The sequence below is a fragment of the Bos javanicus genome, chromosome 9, assembly GCF_032452875.1.
Source record: "Bos javanicus breed banteng chromosome 9, ARS-OSU_banteng_1.0, whole genome shotgun sequence".
In the NCBI taxonomy this organism is placed as follows: Eukaryota; Metazoa; Chordata; class Mammalia; order Artiodactyla; family Bovidae; genus Bos; species Bos javanicus.
Window position 1 is genome coordinate 74,150,119 of NC_083876.1, and position 19,593 is coordinate 74,169,711.

Here is a 19,593-nt window from a genome sequence, read left to right on the forward strand (position 1 = left end):
CTGTTATAGGAATAAGCTTTTTTCTTTTCCTTTAATAGTAACATTTATTTTAATGTACTAAGGAAAATGTAACTAGTGCATGAAATCTATTTTTTATTGATACCAAATTGATTTAAGTACATTTAAGTAAAAATGAATTCATTTGATTTAAAGAAAGATACTAAGTAAATAGTTGTGTAAGAGGATATAGTAAAGACCATAATAATGCCCCTTGGATGAGTGAAAATGGGGGGCTCTGACCTTCATTCTTGCTTGGAACGAGACACATCCTGCATCCTTACGAGGACCTTCTTACAGGACTGGAGTCTGTTGCTTTACCACCTTCACCAGTTAGGCTTTCACATGGTAGAATGGCTTCTAACCTTCTCAGACTCAAGGCTTCTATTTTATAGCACATAATTTATAATGTCCTCCTGTACTATTTTGATAGGAAGTCCATAGCCTACTTGTTCACATAAATTAAAAAAAAAAAAAATCAATCCAAGGTCCTGGCAGTATTATAAAGCAAAAAGACAAGACAAGCCACATTGAATGAAAACATGACATAATGTTTTCATATGTAAATGCCCAGGGATAACCTCCTTAGAAGGCACCACGATGTAGTCAGATACTGCACCCACGTGCCGAATCGCTGTGAATGATTCTGTGAATGTAGCTACTACTAGAGACTGCAACAAGTGTGTTATATCAGTAACACAACCCATTACTGTAAGCAGTCTTGCCACTGGTGATTTCCTGAGAACAACTGCTGATAAAGTCCTGTCCACCTCTCCCTGCCAAAATTACATTCCTCCCTTAATTTGCATGGTAGTTGCATTCCTGACAAGGGAATATTAAGCTATATTGTAAAGCACAAACTATTAATTTGTACTTTACATATAAGCACAAAAGAATACTTTGTGCTTATATGGAAAACAAGGAAACAGGGTTAAGTTCTAGGTTCAGATAATTAGTTATAAGCAGAATTTTCACCTCCATGGGTACCTCAGTAGGCATTGAAAATTTGGAACAAGATACCAGACAACTCTTTGATGTGTGGAACTGTCCTGCACACTTCAGGACTCCCAGCATTCCTGGCTCCCGTCCTCTAAATTCCATTCAGCCTCTTTCTGGCGTTGTGACATTCAAAAATGCCCCCCAACGTTTCCCAAGTGCCTTCCATTTTGATCTCATAAATCCAGTAGCACTCGAGTTTAGTTGTTTCTTAAGCTCTTCACTGCTGACTAACAGGTAGTTATTAATCCAATTTGAGTTTTGTATTTATCAGTGATAGCATTTGGTTCTAAAGTATCTTAAATATGAAATATTTAGCTCTATGGCTTCTAAAATGATTATAAAAGTATTCTATTTTATTATAATTATAGTTTTATTGATTGTGGCTTGTTAACAACAAAGTTTGTTGGCTTAAAGTTGGTAAAGTATTTTTACAGTAACTTTCAGAAAGTTTGGTTGCTTTTAAGAAAAATATTTCAGAATTGGAGCTCCTGAAAGAATCTGAAATTCAATATAGCTAGAAATCCGTTTACTGAAAATCAGATACTTTCTGAATTATCTAAGCCTCCTAGGGCTGCAGATTTTGACAGCATAGCTTTAAAAAGCAGATTCTTGGCATAATTTTGAGTGGATTTTGATCAAGTCATGCTGAGAAATTTGCAACTGCAGCATTCATTGGGTTGTACAAGAAAGAGAAAAAATAAAGTTAATGAAAACTTTCCAGGGTGAATGACCTTAAACTTAACTGAACTTCTGAACTTCACGCCCTATTGTGATCTTTCTGACACTATGAGGAATTGCTCCAGAGGGTCTCCAGAGCACACAACCCTCACTTTTCATTCTTAAACAGTGTGAAATCTGTCAGCCCAACCAGGTCATCAAGAGGGCAGACTGTGGCTTGTCATTACCAGAGGGATGTTCTCTAGGACTCTGAAGAAGCTGGGCAGATTTTGGTTTTTACTGAGAGTTTGAGCCCGGCATTTTAAGAAAGAGGCTGATTTCCATACATTGGGAAAGCTGGCTTAGCACATGTGCTTGAAAAAAAAGAACATATCCTACACAAGCTACCAGGCTTCCCTGGTGGCTCAGACGGTAAAGAAACTTTCTGCAATGCAGAAGACCCAGGTTCGATCCCTGGGTAGGGAAGATCCCCTGGAGAAGGAAATGGCAACCCATTCCAGTATTCTTGCCTGGGTAATCCCGAGGACAGAGAAGCCTGGTGGGCTACAGTCCATGGGGTTGCAAAGAGTTGGACATGACTAAGTGACTAACACACAGGCTGTCAAAGTAATGATTTGACATTCATTTCATTAATTCTTTAGAAAGCGTATCATTGAAAACAACTAACAGAGGTTTATTTGCAGTAAATGGAGAATTTAAAACACTTTCCTCAGTAAAGATAGAACCTGATTTTTTTTTTAATTAATTCTATTATGGGAGTCAAAGAAACAATATCAGTTACTGAGATGGGTGGGAACTCTTAGATGTCTCCTGTTCTACTTGTTCTAGCTCTTTGTTGTGTTGGTTTTTTTTTAAACCTAAGTTCCTTAAAATTTTGGTATGCTGCTTCTCTGCTTATAAACTTGAAATAGGGATAACTATTATTAGTTCTTTTTTTTTTTTTTTTTTTAATTGGAGAACTGGATCCTCTGGGTCAAAATTACCAAATCAATGATGTTTTCTTCGACTTTCATACCTTCTTTAATTCACTCCATTGCGTTAAATGCTCAGGATTAAAAGATCAATCAGATCAGATCAGATCAGTCGCTCAGTAGTGTCCAACTCTTTGCAACCCCATGAATCGCAGCAAGCCAGGCCAATAAGGCATCCTAAAGGAAATCAGTCCTGGGTGTTCACTGGAAGGACTGATGTTGAAGCTGAAACGCCTATATTTTGGCCACCTGATGCAAAGAGCTGACTCATTTGAAAAGACCCTGATGTTGGGAAAGATTGAAGGCAGGAAGAGAAGGGGACGATAGGGGATGAGATGGTTGGATGGCATCACCAACTCAATGGACGTGAGTTTGGGTAAACTCCAGGAGTTGGTGATGGACAGAGAGGCCTGGTATGCTGCGGTTCATGGGATCGCAAAGAGTCGGACACGAGCGAGTGACTGAACTGAACTGAAGGCATAGCTCCTACCCTCAAGGAACTAACAGTTCAGCGGTGAGAACAAGTAAATATGGCAATTCTGATACAAATGAATAATTGCTTTGCTAAATATAGTTGGAGGTGGGGTTGGCTGTGGGAACCCAGCACAGAACACCAGCAACCGCTGAGAAGGATGGAAAAGACTTTTCACCATCCTCCATCTCTTCTCTCAGCCTCTCCACCCCAACTTCCAGCTCTCCCCAAAGTAGAGAGTGCTCCTCTGAGATAGAACCCCAAGCTTTAAACTGTTTCTTCTGCCCCTTCCATCAGAATCTGTATGTTTGATATTGCCTATCTAATTGCAAACTAAGTCAAGCTAAGATATTCATTGATTGGTTAAGTAACTTTTTCCAGATGATGTTTGCATTCTGACTGCAATTGCCTTACACATTCCACTAATCTCTTTGTTGAATATGCTCCATGTGGATTAATTTTGGTTTATCAGAACTGGAGAACCAAGGCTTGAGCCTGGTGATCTCACTCTAGACCAAAGGCTTTTCCCTTGGAATTACACTTTTTTGGGAAACTTTTAATTTTATATTGGAATATAGTTTAATATAGATTAGCAATGTTGTATTAGTTGCAGGTGTACAGCAGTGATTCACATATATATACATGTATATGTATGTACATGTATATATTCTTTTTCAAATTCTTTTGCCAAGAATTGGTTGTTATTAATACATAACATTAAGCAGTGTTCCCTGTGCCATACAGTAGGTCCTTGTTGATTACCCATTTTAAATATAGCAGTGTGTGCATGTCAATCCTAAACTCCCTAACTGTCCCTTCCCGCCAAACTACCCCCCAGGTAAGTTCGTTCTCTAAGTCTGTGAGTCTGTTTCTGTTTTGTAATTAACTTCATTTGTATCATTTTTTAAGATTCTGCGTATAAGTGATATCACATGGTATTACACTTTTTTATCACGGTCTGTAGGTTCTGCCTAGCTTGACCACCCCTCTGGCTGAGTCTCCAAGTAGAGCAGTGTTAACATGGCTCACCTGCATAAGATGGAACAAGAACCATCATGGTGTCATAGCTGCTCCTAGAGACCCCAGGCACACTAGCTGCCTGTTAGAAGGGCAGTTGGGGGTCCCAAGAGAGTGCAGTATCACCCTCCCAAGCCAGGCTAACGGTTTTAGACTATTATTGCTGTGGAGGAACAGGAGTGAGCTTCCTTCTTGACAGGGAAGTCTTTAAAAGAAGAGGCCATGTCTTCATAATTTCTGCACCCCCAGTACCACCCAGTGTCTAGACCAAAGTAAACCCTTATTTGGGGATTCCCTGTAGCTCAAATGGTAAAGAATCTGCCTGCAGTGCAGGAGACCTGGGTTCAGTCCCCGGGTTGGGAAGATCCCCTGGAGAAGCAAATGACAACACACTCCAGTAATCTTGCCTGGAGAATCCTCCTGGACAGAGAAGCCTGACGGGCTCAGTCCATGGGGTCACAAAGAGTCAGACATGACTGAGTGACTAACACTGCTGCTACTAAACTCTTATTTAATGTTTAGAGAAAGAAAGGAAGGAAGGAAGGAAGAAGGAAAGGGAAGAGATGGAGACAGAAGGAAAGATGAGCTATTGAGATGATTGAGGACAGATTTTCTCTGGATCTCTCCAGATGAATTTCTCTTAGCTGAATTGACTCCATAGCCATCACCCCTTCCTTCAGGCACAGCAGTTAAACTCTTCACTCTGAGCTGTCTAGGGCTAATGAGCAAAGAAGACGGAAGGAAGATAAACCTCAGCCCAGACACTTCATATACTACTTATTTGTGCATTTCTATGTCATTCCACTTTGACTCCTTGCCTAGTGCATCTCCACAACTTCTTCTTGAGCAGGTCTTTCTACAGCTCTATCAAGTTAAATGTATATTCACTTTTTTTTTTTTTTTTAAGGTACAGGCCTCTATAAGCTTGTTTTTAGAGCTCTGTGGCTCTATAGTCCTGAAAATAGGAACATATTTCTGACCAACCACTCTACCCCTGCAGTTAGGCTTCACCTCATCTGGAAGGACATGCAAGACCCAGTCCATTACCAGGAAGAATACAACCTCACTGTAGGAAATCCCAAACCCATGTGGCATTCAGAGGGTGAGACAACACGGTCCTTACATTTCTTCTCAGATTGGCCTTAACAGTAGAGACACCTCCATTGGGTGCTTGTATGTCTCTCTTCTTCTGATCTCCTTCATTCCTTTTCTCCTGCTCTGTCCACTGGTCCTCGCCACTCTTCCCCTTCCCTTCCCTACCTCTCAGGTGCCATCTTGCCTTCTGACTCCATTCAGGGCAAGGGGCAAGTGAATCATCCCAGGATTTCCCTGGAGGACCAGTGGCTAAGACTTTGCTTTCCACTGCAGCGAGTGTAGGCTCAAACCCTGGTCAGGGAGCGAAGATTCCACATGCCTTGAGGTCAAAAAACCAAGCATAAAACAGGAGCAGTATGGTAACAAATTCAATAAAACTTTAAAAATGGCCCACATCCAAAAAAAAAAAATGAATCATCACATAATCTTTTTCTTGCTCATATTTTCTACTTTGTGTGATAATTTCTAGGCATTTTTATGTTGAAATATGCCTTTCCCATCATAGCTAAAGTAGAAACAAAAGTAGTGAAGATGGTAAAGAGAGCATTCTACCACCTTCCTCTGGGTAGATGAGGGCAGAAACACTGTCTTGAAAATTTTGTGTATTCAGGTACACAGTACCTTGTGTACCTACACAGAGAAGGTGCTCAGTGAATAGTTGTAAATGGAGCCTTCCCAGTATTTATGACACTGCTTAGATCTAAGCACTAAGAGAGACTCAGGGAAAAAAAAAAAACCAACCAACTCATGCTTAAAATACTTTATTTTCATTCACTGACAGCTACCAAAGAATATTATATATTTATTAAATAACCATTGCCTATTAGAATATTATTGAACATTTTAGAGAAAATTAGAAATATTTAGAAAACACATACAAGATAGATGAGTTTTCTAGAGGAAAGAAAGCTGGAGAAAAGAAGAGAAATCCCACAGGCCATGTGAAACAAATAGGATTACACTCTCAGATCACATCTTGATCAGCAGACACCGTTCAGGTAAAAATCTTAGGAGACTTTAAGGCCCGGCTTGGAAATGGTTAAACACGAGGCCAGTGTGCATCCTGTCACAGTTTTATTTTGAGCAGCCTGTTTGCCCAAGTACCTCCCACTCTTTCCCTTCCCCAGAAACGGCCGCTCTGTTCTATGTACACAACAAAAATGTTAGTCTTTTCCAAAGCTTGAGGTACTAACCAATGTCTGCGAATTTCTTTGTGTAATAACATAATAATCAAATCACATTAAGTCAGTGTCAGTAATACATGTGTTTTCAATTTTAAAACCCACAAGTGATTTATTATTCACCTCCCAATATTCCATTTGTACATTTAGTGAGAGAAACAGGAAAGTTACATACATAGAATCACTTCCAAGTTTTGCTATGAAGTTATTTCTCTGGTTGTTCTCTAGTTATTTTACTGACTCTCTTTCAATATTAGCACTATTTCTCACTCTGACATTCCTGTTCAATGATACTGACTTTAATCTTCAACCTTTACATTTTTACTGTTTTTAAAACACTTGTATTTATGAATTGCACTGAAATGTCCTTTTCTTGCTTTTGTTTTGCTATACTTTTTTAAAAGGAAGGAAATCTGAGATTCCATGAGTATTCATACATCACTGTACCTCAGGGAAAATAAGGTCCCATGCTAGACTGTCACATGCCCCCTATTCTTTGTCCTTTTCTATTCTATAAAGAACAGAATATAATGAACAAAGCATCGTGAAAAATCAGATAGACCCAGGTTCCAGTCCCTGCTCTGCTACTTATGAGTTATGCAGTTCCTGTTCTTCTGCACAGGAGATTACCCTGTTACCTGTTGTGAAACATTTAGTAAACTTTTCTAAAAATCTGTTGCTTCATCTGTAGAAAGTACCTAGTAATACTGACTTCACAGTACCCACTTTTTTGAAAAAATCAAATAAAATGACAAATGTAAACTGTCTCATAGGTGCTCAATATTTCTTAGTCCCATCAGCCCCTGGCCCCAAGCCCTGTTTTTGCTATAGATAGAATAAATGGAATAGAAGGCCAGGGGTGCTTGTTCTAGATTAAATCCATCAGTTATATCTTTGAGGACAGTTCAGGTACTCATGCAAGTTGACACCAGAATAATCATCTAAAAATTACTTCTCTCTTCTCTAACTCAGTGTGCAAATCTATACTTTCCTTGACCCATGAATGGTATGAGTCTCAGTGGGAATTTTTCCTTAATGGTGTTACACGTATGATTACACCTAAGATGCCACTATAACCCATAGAGAGCCTTGGGCCATAAGAGACAAATCTCAAAGTGCAGGTAAAATCTCAAGCTCTACTGAACTAGGTGGGTGTTTGCATTTAAAGAGCTATATTCCAACTACATATAATACCCACTTGATTTAATCCATTAAATCAGAGGATTCACTCAGGTGGACTGTGACTCAAGCATCCATTATAACCCATAAAAAGAAAGGAATTCATTCACAATGAACTTCCTTTCCAAAGATAAAACATAAAGGATCCTTTTCTGAAAATTTTTGGAGGTCCACATTCCTACCCAGGTCTCTGCTGATGGATACACTTAGTACTAATATACAACCATTCTAAAGATATATTTACAATGTTTTTCAAAAATCCTACAAATTCCAAAAGAAAAAGAAGTTCAAGTTCTTCTACACAGGAGATTACCCTGTAATCTGTTGTATAAAATGAATGAATCTTGTCTGCTCCAGACAATTCATTCTTACTATCAGTTCTGTGGAGGTATGTATGCATCATGAGGAAAATAATGTGCTACAGGAGGTAGGAAAAAGAAAAAGTTTCTACCTCAACCAATAATCACCTTACTCCAGAAAGAATGTTCTGTGGCAACCTAGAGGGGTGGGATGGGGTGGGAGGTGGGAAGGGGGTTCGAGAGGGAAGGGACATATCTATACCTATGGCTGATTCATGTTGATGAATCAGAAACCAACACACTATTGTAAAGCAATTATCCATCAATTAAAAATAAATATTTTTTAAAAGAATATGTATATATATATACATACACAATAGATTATTACTCAGCCATCAAAAAGAATGAAATAATGCCATTTACAGCAACATGAATAGACCTAGAGTTAATCATATCAAATGAAATAAGTCAGAAAGAGAAAGACAAATATCATATGATAGCACTTACATGTGGAATCTTAAAAACTGATATAAATGAACTTATTTACAAAATAGAAATAAATTCACAGACATAGAAAGCAAATTTATGGTTACCAAAGGAGGTAGGGTGAGAGGGGACCAGGAGAGAGAAAGTATGAATTTGGGATTAATATATATACACTACTATGTATAAAAGAGATAGCCAACAAGGACCTGTGTGTATAGCACAGGGAGCTATGGCACAGATCTTCAGTGTCCTATAATAATCTAAGTAGAAAACAATCTGAAAGAAGGGTAGAGATATGTAATATGTGTCTAACTGAATCACTTTGCTGAACACCTGAAACTAACACAACCTTGTAAATCAACTATACTTTGATTTTTTTAATGGTTAAAAATAATAATAAATAATCACCTATCCCTTCATTCCCTTGTTCAGTGAGCACCTTTTAAGCCAGCCACCACACTATACAGATGTGTGTGTGTGCTCAATCATATCCGACTCTTTGAGACCCCATGGACAGCAGCCCGCCAGGCTCCTCTGTCCATGGGATTTTCCAGGGAAGAATACTGAAGTGAGTTGCCACCTCCCACTCCACGGGACCTTCCTGACCCAGGGATCAAACCCATGTCTCTTGCATCTCCTGCACTGGCAAGGGGATTCTTTACCACTATCGGCACCCACATGGTCCTACTCTAATAGGGCTTATAGTAGTGTGTGCAGCAACGGGCAGGAGAGCTAAGAACACTGGTTATTCCAATCCCAACTGCAAAGCATTGGAGGGACTCACAGAAGATCTGAATGCATCTGACTGGGAAGTGAGGAGGAATTATTTGAGATGGGCTATTGAAGGGTTAATGGCATTTTGATAGATGGAGATAGTAATCAATTGAGTAATCAGCTGAGAAGTATGGGAATCATACAGAAGCTTGAGGGACTTGGGAGGGGGAAAAAAGCAGCCAGAACAGAGACCTATCTATTTGAAAGGGGACTGGTGGGAGATAAAAATGGGAAAATAAGTTGGCATCAACATTGTAAAGGACCATAAATACCATAAAAATAGTATAAATATAACTATGTAGACATTGGGGAGCCACTGAAGAATTTGAAGCAGGGGGGCTAACATGGTAGGCGTCGTGCTTGAGAAATAAATCTGTCAGTGGTAGGTGAGAGACATTGGAGGGGACAACTGGAGACATTCAGAGGATTACTCCACTCTCCCGGGGTGGGGGTGTAGAATGAGCAGACAGAGTGAACGGCAAGGAGCAGATGTATATTACAACACACATCTGGAATTTTTATAGTGAAATATAATAATTCAAACACTCAACTCCGATAAAAGACCACACTTATTTTAAATATATGCTGGGAACTAGAGAGTTAACGCAACAGTTTTTAAACCTCTGGAGACTTAGAATCAACTGAAAGTTTGGTCACCTCAATTTGCTCACCACAAACCATTGCCCTCAAAACTTGGGATTTGCTAAACATTTCAAACACTGAGAAGCCGGAGAGTTCAATAAAACCACACTGTGCCTGGCACATATTTCTCCTTTTAAACTAAAGAAATTTGATGCTTACTAATTCATTTAAATTTCATTCAAACTGAGATTTTGAAAAACCTCTCTGTTGCCCAGAGAAATCTTAAGAGCTTATTTTTAAAGGCTTTTCCTTCCTCACAAAAAGGAAATAGTTTTTCAACTATCCCTGAACCCCGGAAGTTAGAGATTCATAATCCATGCGTTGAAGTGGATTTTGGGGTAGGCAAAATAATAGACTAGAAACAGCACATTTTGCCATAAACCAGTTCATTGGATGGTTGAGGAGGACAAGGATTTTAACCCTCTTAAACACTTTCTGAGCACATTTTCTAAAGGCAAGGCAGCAGGTGTGGATACGGTGAACTGAGGAAAGAGTTCATTCTGTTCTATGACTCATAGCAGCCATATTGGTTTTCTCTTCACTGTCAAGAGCATAAAAGAGAAATGGCAATTTAAAAAAGTAAATGTTAAAAAGTAGAACTAGAGAAACAATTCTCTTTGCCTTAAAAACTACTCTTCCTCCACTTCCTCCCACTCAATGGCAGTGTTGAAGCATAGCTCTTCTTCAAGTGACAGCCATCAAGAAGTCGTGAGTATTTGTTGTACATAGAAGAACTAATGACATGGGGCTTTACTACATCTCTGTACAGAACCTGCATTTAGGAAACTTAAAATAACTTAGTTCCTTTTAACTCAAATTGATTTTCCAACTTCAAGTTAAATTTTAAGGCAATGATGAGTTTTCTTTTGGTTTAGGCTTGTTTTCTTTTTGTTCCTTTCCTCATTTTTTGGTGATTTTGTTATTGTTAATGTTATGTTGTATGCATTTTTGTTTGTTTTTGGAATGAAAACTGACCTTTTCCAGTCCTGTGGCCACTGCTGAGTTTTCCAAATTTGCTGGCATATTGAGTGCAGCACTTTCACAGCATCATCTTTCAGGATTTGGAATAGCTCAACTGGAATTCCATCACCTCCACTAGCTTTGTTCGTAATGATGCTTTCTAAGGCCCACTTGACTTCACATTCTAGGATGTCTGGCTCTAGGACAGTGATCGCACTATCATGATTATCTGGGTCAGGAAGATCTTTTTTGTACAGTTCTTCTGTGTATTCTTGCCATCTCTTCTTAATATCTTCTGCTTCTGTTAGGTCCATACCATTTCTGTCCTTTATCGAGCTCATCATTGCATTAAATGTTCCTTTGGTATCTCTGATTTTCTTGAAGAGATCCCTAGTCTTTCCCATTCTGTTGTTTTCCTCTATTTCTTTGCATTGATCGCTGAAGAAGGCTTTCTTACCTCTTCTTGCTATTCTTTGGAACTCTGCATTCAGATGTTTATATCTTTCCTTTTCTCCTTTGCTTTTTGCTTCTCTTCTTTTCACAGCTATTTGTAAGGCCTCCCCAGACAGCCATTTTGCTTTTTTGCATTTCTTTTCCATGGGGATGGTCTTGATCCCTGTCTCCTGTACAATGTCACAAACCTCATTCCATAGTTCATCAGGCACTCTATCTATCAGATCTAGGCCCTTAAATCTATTTCTCACTTATTAGTACAATAATTATCAGATTATGTAATTTATTAATAATGTTATTTTAAATATTCAGTAGAATTAGTGCTCTGAAAGTATTGATGTTAAATTTATGAAGTCAAGTCTCCATGTTTGCTAGAAGCAAGTTCCCACTTAAACATAAAGCATTCTTTGTTCTCAGAACCACCTGAGCTACCTCTGTACCAATTACTAATTATTCAAATTCTGGAAATATTGGGTTGGCCAAAAAGGCCGTTCAAGTTTTTCTGTAAGATGGTGTGGAAAACCCAAATGGGCTTTTTAAACCTAATAGTGGATACAGACATTGTTGGAGGAACTATGTATACAGTTGACAGAAACACCCTCATCATATAGGTGAACTTATAGCTTTTCTTTAACCCCAGATATTATTTCTAGGTTTAAGATTTCTCCTAGTACCAAAATGTATCAGCCCCTGTAAAGAGAAGATGCCATAGAGAAGGTACTCAAAATGAAAATAATTTTTATTAACATTTTTTGCACTTAAGCCAATCCCAGCTTGTGAAATTTGAAAATTACCATATGAGCAGTGCCAATATAAACTTCATAACCCTAAAATTAGTGTCTAAATAGTGCAGAAATGTGTTAATATGTACAATTTGTGAAATTTGTAAGAGAACAAGCAAGCAGAAAACGACTTTCACAGTCAGAGTCAACGCGTACATAGATTAGGCAGTGAGGCCTTCTGGAGCAATGTTTTGTAACTTCCAAATGAGAATATGGGGACCCATAGCCCATTAAACTACAAAATCCAAACAGAAAGCACCATTAGGATAGCTGTGAATGCCTTTAAATCAAGTTTTTTAATTCTATAAAAGTATTAAATAAACCCAGTATTTTATTATTACACATTTTGTTAAGATTCTTTAAAATTTTGCAAGCTGATTTTAACTGAAAGTGTCGTGTCCAACTCCTTGCGACCCCATGGACTGTAGCCCGCCAGGCTCCTCTGTCCATGGGGATTCTTCAGGCAAGAATCCTGGAGTGGGTTTCTGTTCCCTTCTCCAAGGTATCTTCTCGACCTAGGGATCGAACTCAGGTGTCCTGCACTGCAGGCAGATTCTCTACCTACCATCTGAGCCACCAGGGAAGCCTGATTTTAATGAAGCTATCTTCCAAATTTAGCCTAGCCAATCATTTAAATTTCTGTCCAGAAATGCCTATCACTGTACTCCTAATAATCAAAACAAAAATATGCTACTCACTGAAAGTCCTTTTGGAAATAAATGTTTCAGGTCTTATTTAATAACAGTATAACACATATCAACGCTTCCAAAGCCAATGCCTAGGATTATTATACAGCATGGTGATTTATTCACAGGTTGTTCTTTATATGAATTTTTTCTCCCAACTATACTTTCAGTTTATATCCTAGTTTTCTATTCTATTATCTCACAGCACAAAGTGCTCCCTAAATGACAGTTGATAAATAAGTTATTAACATTATTTTAAAATAAATTTATTTTCTTTCATTATTGAATCTCTTCAAGAGAGCTACCTTAAAGATTTTTTTCATTTAGCTTTATGAATGTCCTCATGTAAGAAAATGAAACTTTATCATTTTCATAAATGTTCACCCAGTATCACTTCTGAATTATTCTCTCATATATTAAAGAACAACTCAGAGAGCAGTGCTATATGGATACTTATGACATGCCTTTGTATTTTAGAAAATATTGGCCACCAACAAATACTGTATCTTGGCAGATACCTACCTGCCCATCTCAGACAGTAAGTAAGAATTTGCACAAATAAAGAATACACATTAAACCAAATGATTCCAAAACATTGACATCAACATTCAAAACATTCAACATCATGATGAATGATGTTATATGCTATTAATGTATTTTTTAACCTACACACTACCATAAAAAATTAACTATGAGAAGGTTTTATGTATAGATTTATTTTAATATTTAACATTTTTCACATTATTTGAGCTTCTGCTGCAAAGATGCAAGACAGGGCCAAAACTAGGCTGGGGCAAGTGAGGCCCTTACCTCAGCTGCAAAATTTTAGAAGGTACCAAATAATTCAGTAATTAAGATATTTTATTTTTAACATAATATTTTCAAAATAAAAATTAAGAACAAAAAATATCAAAAATGAAAATAAAAATTGAAAGAGATCCACAGTGTCATGTTAATAGACTATCACCATTTTGACTACAAGGGTAAAAAAATGAGAGAGTCTTGCTGTTTTCCTCTTTTCTTTAAGGCAAAAATGGCTTCTCAGCTCATAGCAACAGGAGATTAGCAATATTTTAGTCAAAATGATAATTTTGGTGACCAGAAATTATCTCTTATCACCTGTATTTACTGTATGTAACAAGTGTCATTATCTATGTAACAAGCTACGAATCCACTTAAAATATCTCACATGGAAAGGTGAATGGAAGTTTACCAAGAAACAATCCATGATTTCAATTTGCTACGTTTGTGTCATATTTCCATAATCCAAGCTTAAATTGTTTGCTTCTGATTCTATTATATAAACACAGGCATGCTATCAGCCACAAGGGAGATTTTCTTCTAGTATTTTAGAATGGGAGGATTTTCATAGACTACCAAAAAAAGGAAGAGACCACTGTACGGATATTTCCTTTCAGGTTTATACGTAAGACAGAAATAATTAATTTCATTTATTTACCAACACACTTTATTTCATTCTATATAGTTCAATATAGAAATATCACCACATTTCTTTGCTCCCAAACGTGGCAAAACTCCTTGAAAGCTGAATATACTCCATGTCATTATGTCAGATTTGTCCCTTCCCATTCTTTCTCTTCTTAGACTCTTTATTATATAATAACGTCAGAATTATAGGGAATTTGTGCAAATGAAACAAAGAACATTCGTAGTCCCTTTACCCGGATGCACAAGTTGTATTTTGCTTTATTTGCCTCGCTGCTACTTTCTTCATAATCACTTGAGAAGTTGTTGTACACATCATGCCCCTTTATCCCTAAATATTTCAACATGTATTTTCTAAGAAAAAGGGATTCTCCCATGTAACCACAGTTCAATTGTCAAAGTCAAGGCATTTATAGATAGGATATTATTATCTCATATAGAAGTCCATATCCCAGTTTTACAAATTGTCCTACTAATGTCATTTATGGAATTGGTTTTTTTTTGATCCAGGATCCAGTTCAGAGCCATGCATTGCATTAAGCACACTGTTATCTGTGTATCCATTATTATGAAACAATACCTGGGTTCTCTTTGTCTTTTATGAAGTTGGTATTTTTTAAGAGTTTAAGCAGAGGCATATATATACCTGTGGCTGATTTGTGTTGCTGTATGGCAAAAGCCAACACAATATTGTAAAGCAGTTATTCTCCAATTAATTAATTTTTTAAAAGAGTTCAGACAGATTGTTTACTTGAAGAATATGCTTCAGTTTGGGTTTTCCTGATGTTACCTCTTTTGAGGGGTGGGATATACCTCGGGGCAGGACCACTGCACAGGTGATGTTGTGTCCTCAGTGAATTACGTCAGGCAGAGTAAGATATCAGCTCCTCCTATGACAAGTGATGCTGAAGTTGAATAGTTAGTGAAGATGGTACCTCCTATACATTTGTCCACTAGAAAACTATCCATGTTTTCCTTTTGGATTAATGTCACCTGTGAAAAGGTACTTTGATACTATGTAATTATCCTGTTGCTTTTTAAACTTGTACTTAATTTTATTATCTATTAATGATTTTGGCCTGAATCAGTTATTACTATAAAGGTTGCTATTACTAATAACTCATTGTTTCTTCCACCTTATTGGTCAGAGCTTTTTCTTCCCTTATTTACTTATTTACGCACGTCCTTACTATGGGCTGGTGGAGTCTTTTTTTTTTAGTCAGTGATTTATAATCCACTCCCCTGTTATTCATGCTGAGTTTCAAATTTTTGCATATTTGCTCAGAAAGACCCCCTTCACATTGTCTCCTCTGTCATTTTTCTACGAGCCCATCATTTTTTGAACTCTCCCTTATTTTTTGGCATTACAAGAAGTCACAGTTCATCTTGTAGTCTGCCTGCCCCAGTCTTAGGTTCACACATTGCACCAAGGTTATCGGGCTCCTTTTAGCGATAAATTCTATTTAAATAACAAAATGTGCATGCTAAATGTGCTTGTAGCTACTGGATATTGTTGCTTATAAGCACACAACAAAATGTGCTTGTTTAAGGGCACAGTTCAATGAACTTTGACTGTGAGTGCTGCACTCACAGTCCCTAGGTTAATCTCATCTGACCACTCCCAAATGTATTTCTCAAACCCAGTCTTCTCCCCCAAGCTCTGGATTTTATATCCACTTATTTCTACTAGACATCTTCACCTGAATTTCCAATAGACATCCAAATTCAACATGTATCAAGCTGAAATCCACCCCACACCTGTTCCATCTGCAGCCTTCCCCATCTCAGATGATGGCAGCTCCATTCCCCCAGTTATTCAGGCCAAAAACTTGAAAATACATTCAAAATGTATTCAGAATCCCCCCATGTCAACTCTCTCCATGGCTACCCCTATGCTCTAACCAAACCATCATTTCTTGCCAAGATTATTCCAGTAGGGCCGTAACAGATCTCATTGCATCAAAGGTTTGCTGCTACAATCTTTTCTTAATACAGAGGCCACAGTGACCCTTTTTAAATGCTGTGTTTCCATATTACTCTTCCTCTCAAAACTTTGCAGTGGTTCCATGTTTTACTGAGAGTAGAGCCCAAGTTGTTACAATGGCTTTCAGAGTAAAATTCTCACACACACCTCCACTTTGCTCTATGAACACATCTCTTTCTCCTCTTTTTCTCTCTCTCTACATGCCAGCATCCCAGCCTCACTCCCACTTTGGAATTAGTTGAGCTGGTACCTCTGTAAGAAAGGCTTTTCCCCAGACACCTGCTTGGTCAGCTCCTTCATGTACTCCAAGTTTTGATCAAATCGTAGCCTCTAATGAGGGCAACCTTGGCTATCCCAACACAGAACTCCTGATCCTTTGTCCCTTGCTTTCCTTTCTTCCCCCATTGCACATACCAGCTTCTAACCCATTTTTATAAATTACTTCTTTTTTGTTTATTGCTTATTTTATATCTCCCTTGGCTAGAATGCAAGCTTCTTGAAGATGGGGGTCTTTGTTTTGCTCACTAGAGGACCTAGAACTGAAAGATCTCACCAAGCATCTGGAACAGTGCCTGTCCCTTAGTAACATTTAGTAACACTCAAAACATTTTTTTTGTGTGTGGCCTCATTCTACTCATTGCAGGATCTTATTTTCCCAACCAGGGATCAAACCCAGACCTTGCCAGTGAAAATGCCAAATCCCAACCACTGGACCATCAGAGAATTACCTCAAAACATTTTTTAACGAATGAACCTCTTTAACCTGTACTTTGATTGATAAACAGAAATGAGTGAGAACCTATCAGTAGAACTGAGCCCACATTCAATATTGATGTGCGCCTAAGCTCCCAACTTCAGTTTACTGCTCTTATCTCCTTATGGTCTTGTTTACATCTCCCCACACATGAAATCTAAAACCAATTGAAAATAAAAAGAATTTTAAATCAGGTGGCACTTCCAAAAAGCAGTGGGTGTTGTGTGCCCTGAGTTAAGTCTTTGCATGCATAGTAAACCCAAGTAACTTTCTGATTTTGGTCATTCCCTGACCTTGGGGAGCGCCACATTGTAAAAGGGTCATTTTCCATCTATTCCTCTCTTCCAATATCCACTGTGATTTTGAGTTCTATAGAGGAAAAGGGGACATGGGAAGAGGCATGAGGGGAACCAAAATTTCTTTATGTATGAACTGTATGTTTTCCTACTAGGACCATTCAGTTGACTCCAGATCTAAATTTGGCAGCAGACATCACTCATGTGGCTGAGTGATTCATTGAATTTCATCTGAGATGAGACCTACCTTGACAGACATTCAAATAATGTGCTTGGAGTATTTCTGGACAGTCAACAGTCAAGTTTTAAAAGGCACATGTGACAGAAGTATTAAAAGATCTCTACTGACAGGATCAGATTTTTATGGCCACCAGTGAAAGAGAATATACTCTATCAGAAAATAAACACCCCTTTTGCTTCATGTCATGAGAATCTAGGTCACTCTTGTGCTGAGAGTTTTAATTCCTTTGCTGACGATGTTCCTGGGACATTAGGAAACCTTTCCTCGTGTCCAAGCTAGTGTATTCTCAACTCTTCTAATTCAGGTGAAGGATTTCATCAGACTACAGAGCTTGTAGGATGAGAACCTGTTCTAAATTCTGGAACCTCCATTCCAATATAGAAGAATAAAAAAGCATGACTGTTCTTTAACTGTTCTGCATACAGAAGTGTGTAAATTTACTAAGTTTACTAACGTTGTTAAGAAAATGAGGTTTTTAATTCACATTCATGTCTTCCAAAATTAGTCAGAAATATCTCCTTTTAATGAATGTAACATATCAGAAATATCCTTCTTGTTCTAAAAGAATTTCAAATGCAGAGTTACATGGTCTCTATTTAAGAAAGCGTTGAGAGCATCTCTTGGGATTCTCTCCTTTATAATGCACTCTATTTTTACAGAGTGGAGAAAATAGGGCTTTTTAAATGTATAACTTCGGAATTTGATTGCTTTCCACAGATACAACACACTCAGGGGAAATTGGCACCAAGAAAAAGGTGAAAAGACTGTTAAGCTTTCAGAGATACTTCCATGCATCAAGGCTGCTTCGTGGAATTATACCACAAGCCCCTCTCCACCTGTTGGATGAAGACTACCTTGGACAAGCAAGGGTGAGCTGGTTACCCCTCGGTCACTTCACACCAGCCCAGTGGCTGAGAGGATGTGCCTCCCCCCACCCTCCCACCTCCCCTACCTCCACTGGTAGCACCTCACTGTAAGTCCTACTTCGGGGCCCTGAGGAGCTCTGTGCCTCTCAATAGTTACTCAACACATCTGGGCTTTTCCCTTATATATTAATATAAAGTGAGGTTAATAGAAGCACTCTCCTCATAGGGGTGGCACAAAGACTAAATAAAGTAAAGCATGTTTACATGCTTAATAGACTCATATCTAGCACATGCTAGCTATTTTTATTTTTATAAATGTGCAAAACATTTTTGCACAACACTTAGAAAAACAAGGGTTTCCCTTGTAGCTCAGTTGGTAAAGAATCTGCCTGCAGTGCAGAAGAACTGGTTTCGATCCCTGGGTTGGGAAAATTTCCTGGAGAAGGAAATGGCAACCCACTCCAGTATCCTTGTCTGGAAAAATCTCATAGACAGAGAAGCCTGGTGGGCTGCAGTCCATGGGGTCTTTGCAATCCACTCTGGTGGCTCAGAGTGTAAAGAATCTTCCTGCAAGGCAGGAGCCAGGAAAGAATAGTGAAGTGGGTAGCCATTCCCTTCTCCAGGAGATCTTTCTTACCCAAGGATCAAACCCAAGGCTCCTGCCTTGCAGGCAGCTTCTTTACTCTCTGAACCACCAGAGAAGCTCCAGAAGGAGAGCAAAGCTAAGCTCCCAGCACTGGAGCATCTGACAGCGTTCTCATGGATGCCACGCCTCTCAGCAGCCATCTCCCAGGAAAGACGACACTGAGATATAGGAAGAACCAACAGGCTGGAAATCAGGATATCAGAGATCAAATTTAGCTCTGCCTTTAGAACTGGGTGACCTGGATTAAAAGAGCACTTAAACTGGACTTCACCCAAAACCTACTGTCCCTTTATTTCCTGATGCTGTTGTGAAGTCTTTGTGTGCCATGATGAGGCCTTTGGATTTTATCATAAAACACAGGGAGACCACTCAATGGGAGGTGGGGAAAGAGCTGGTCCTTAGCAGAAGCAGAGCCCATGAGAAGAGAGGAAGGCAGCCACTGGAGCTACAGTGAGGGTAGAGTCAGCGACTACAACTCTGACACCATCTAACTCTAAGCAGGAGGTATTGTTCAAAAGAAAGGTCGGCCAGTGGCTAAGACTCTGTGCTCCCAAAGCAAGGGGCACGGGTTTGATCCCTGATCAGGGAACTATTAATAAGATCCCAAATGCTGCACAGCACAAAGAAAAAAAAAGACATAACCAAAGGTTTGAAAACAGGGACTGAATCAGATATTTGTACACCTACAC

The 19,593-nt window shown here is 38.6% G+C and overlaps 1 protein-coding gene across 4 annotated transcripts in view; it reads left to right on the forward strand.

The window, feature by feature from the left end:
* Positions 1-19,593, forward strand: part of PDE7B (phosphodiesterase 7B) — a 379,394-nt gene that overhangs the window by 308,047 nt on the left and 51,754 nt on the right. For all 4 annotated transcript variants that reach the window (XM_061428070.1, XM_061428069.1, XM_061428068.1 and 1 more), the window contains one exon: positions 18,110-18,261. In XM_061428070.1, coding sequence (XP_061284054.1) covers positions 18,110-18,261 — 152 coding nt within the window. The remainder of the gene's footprint in view (positions 1-18,109; positions 18,262-19,593) is intronic.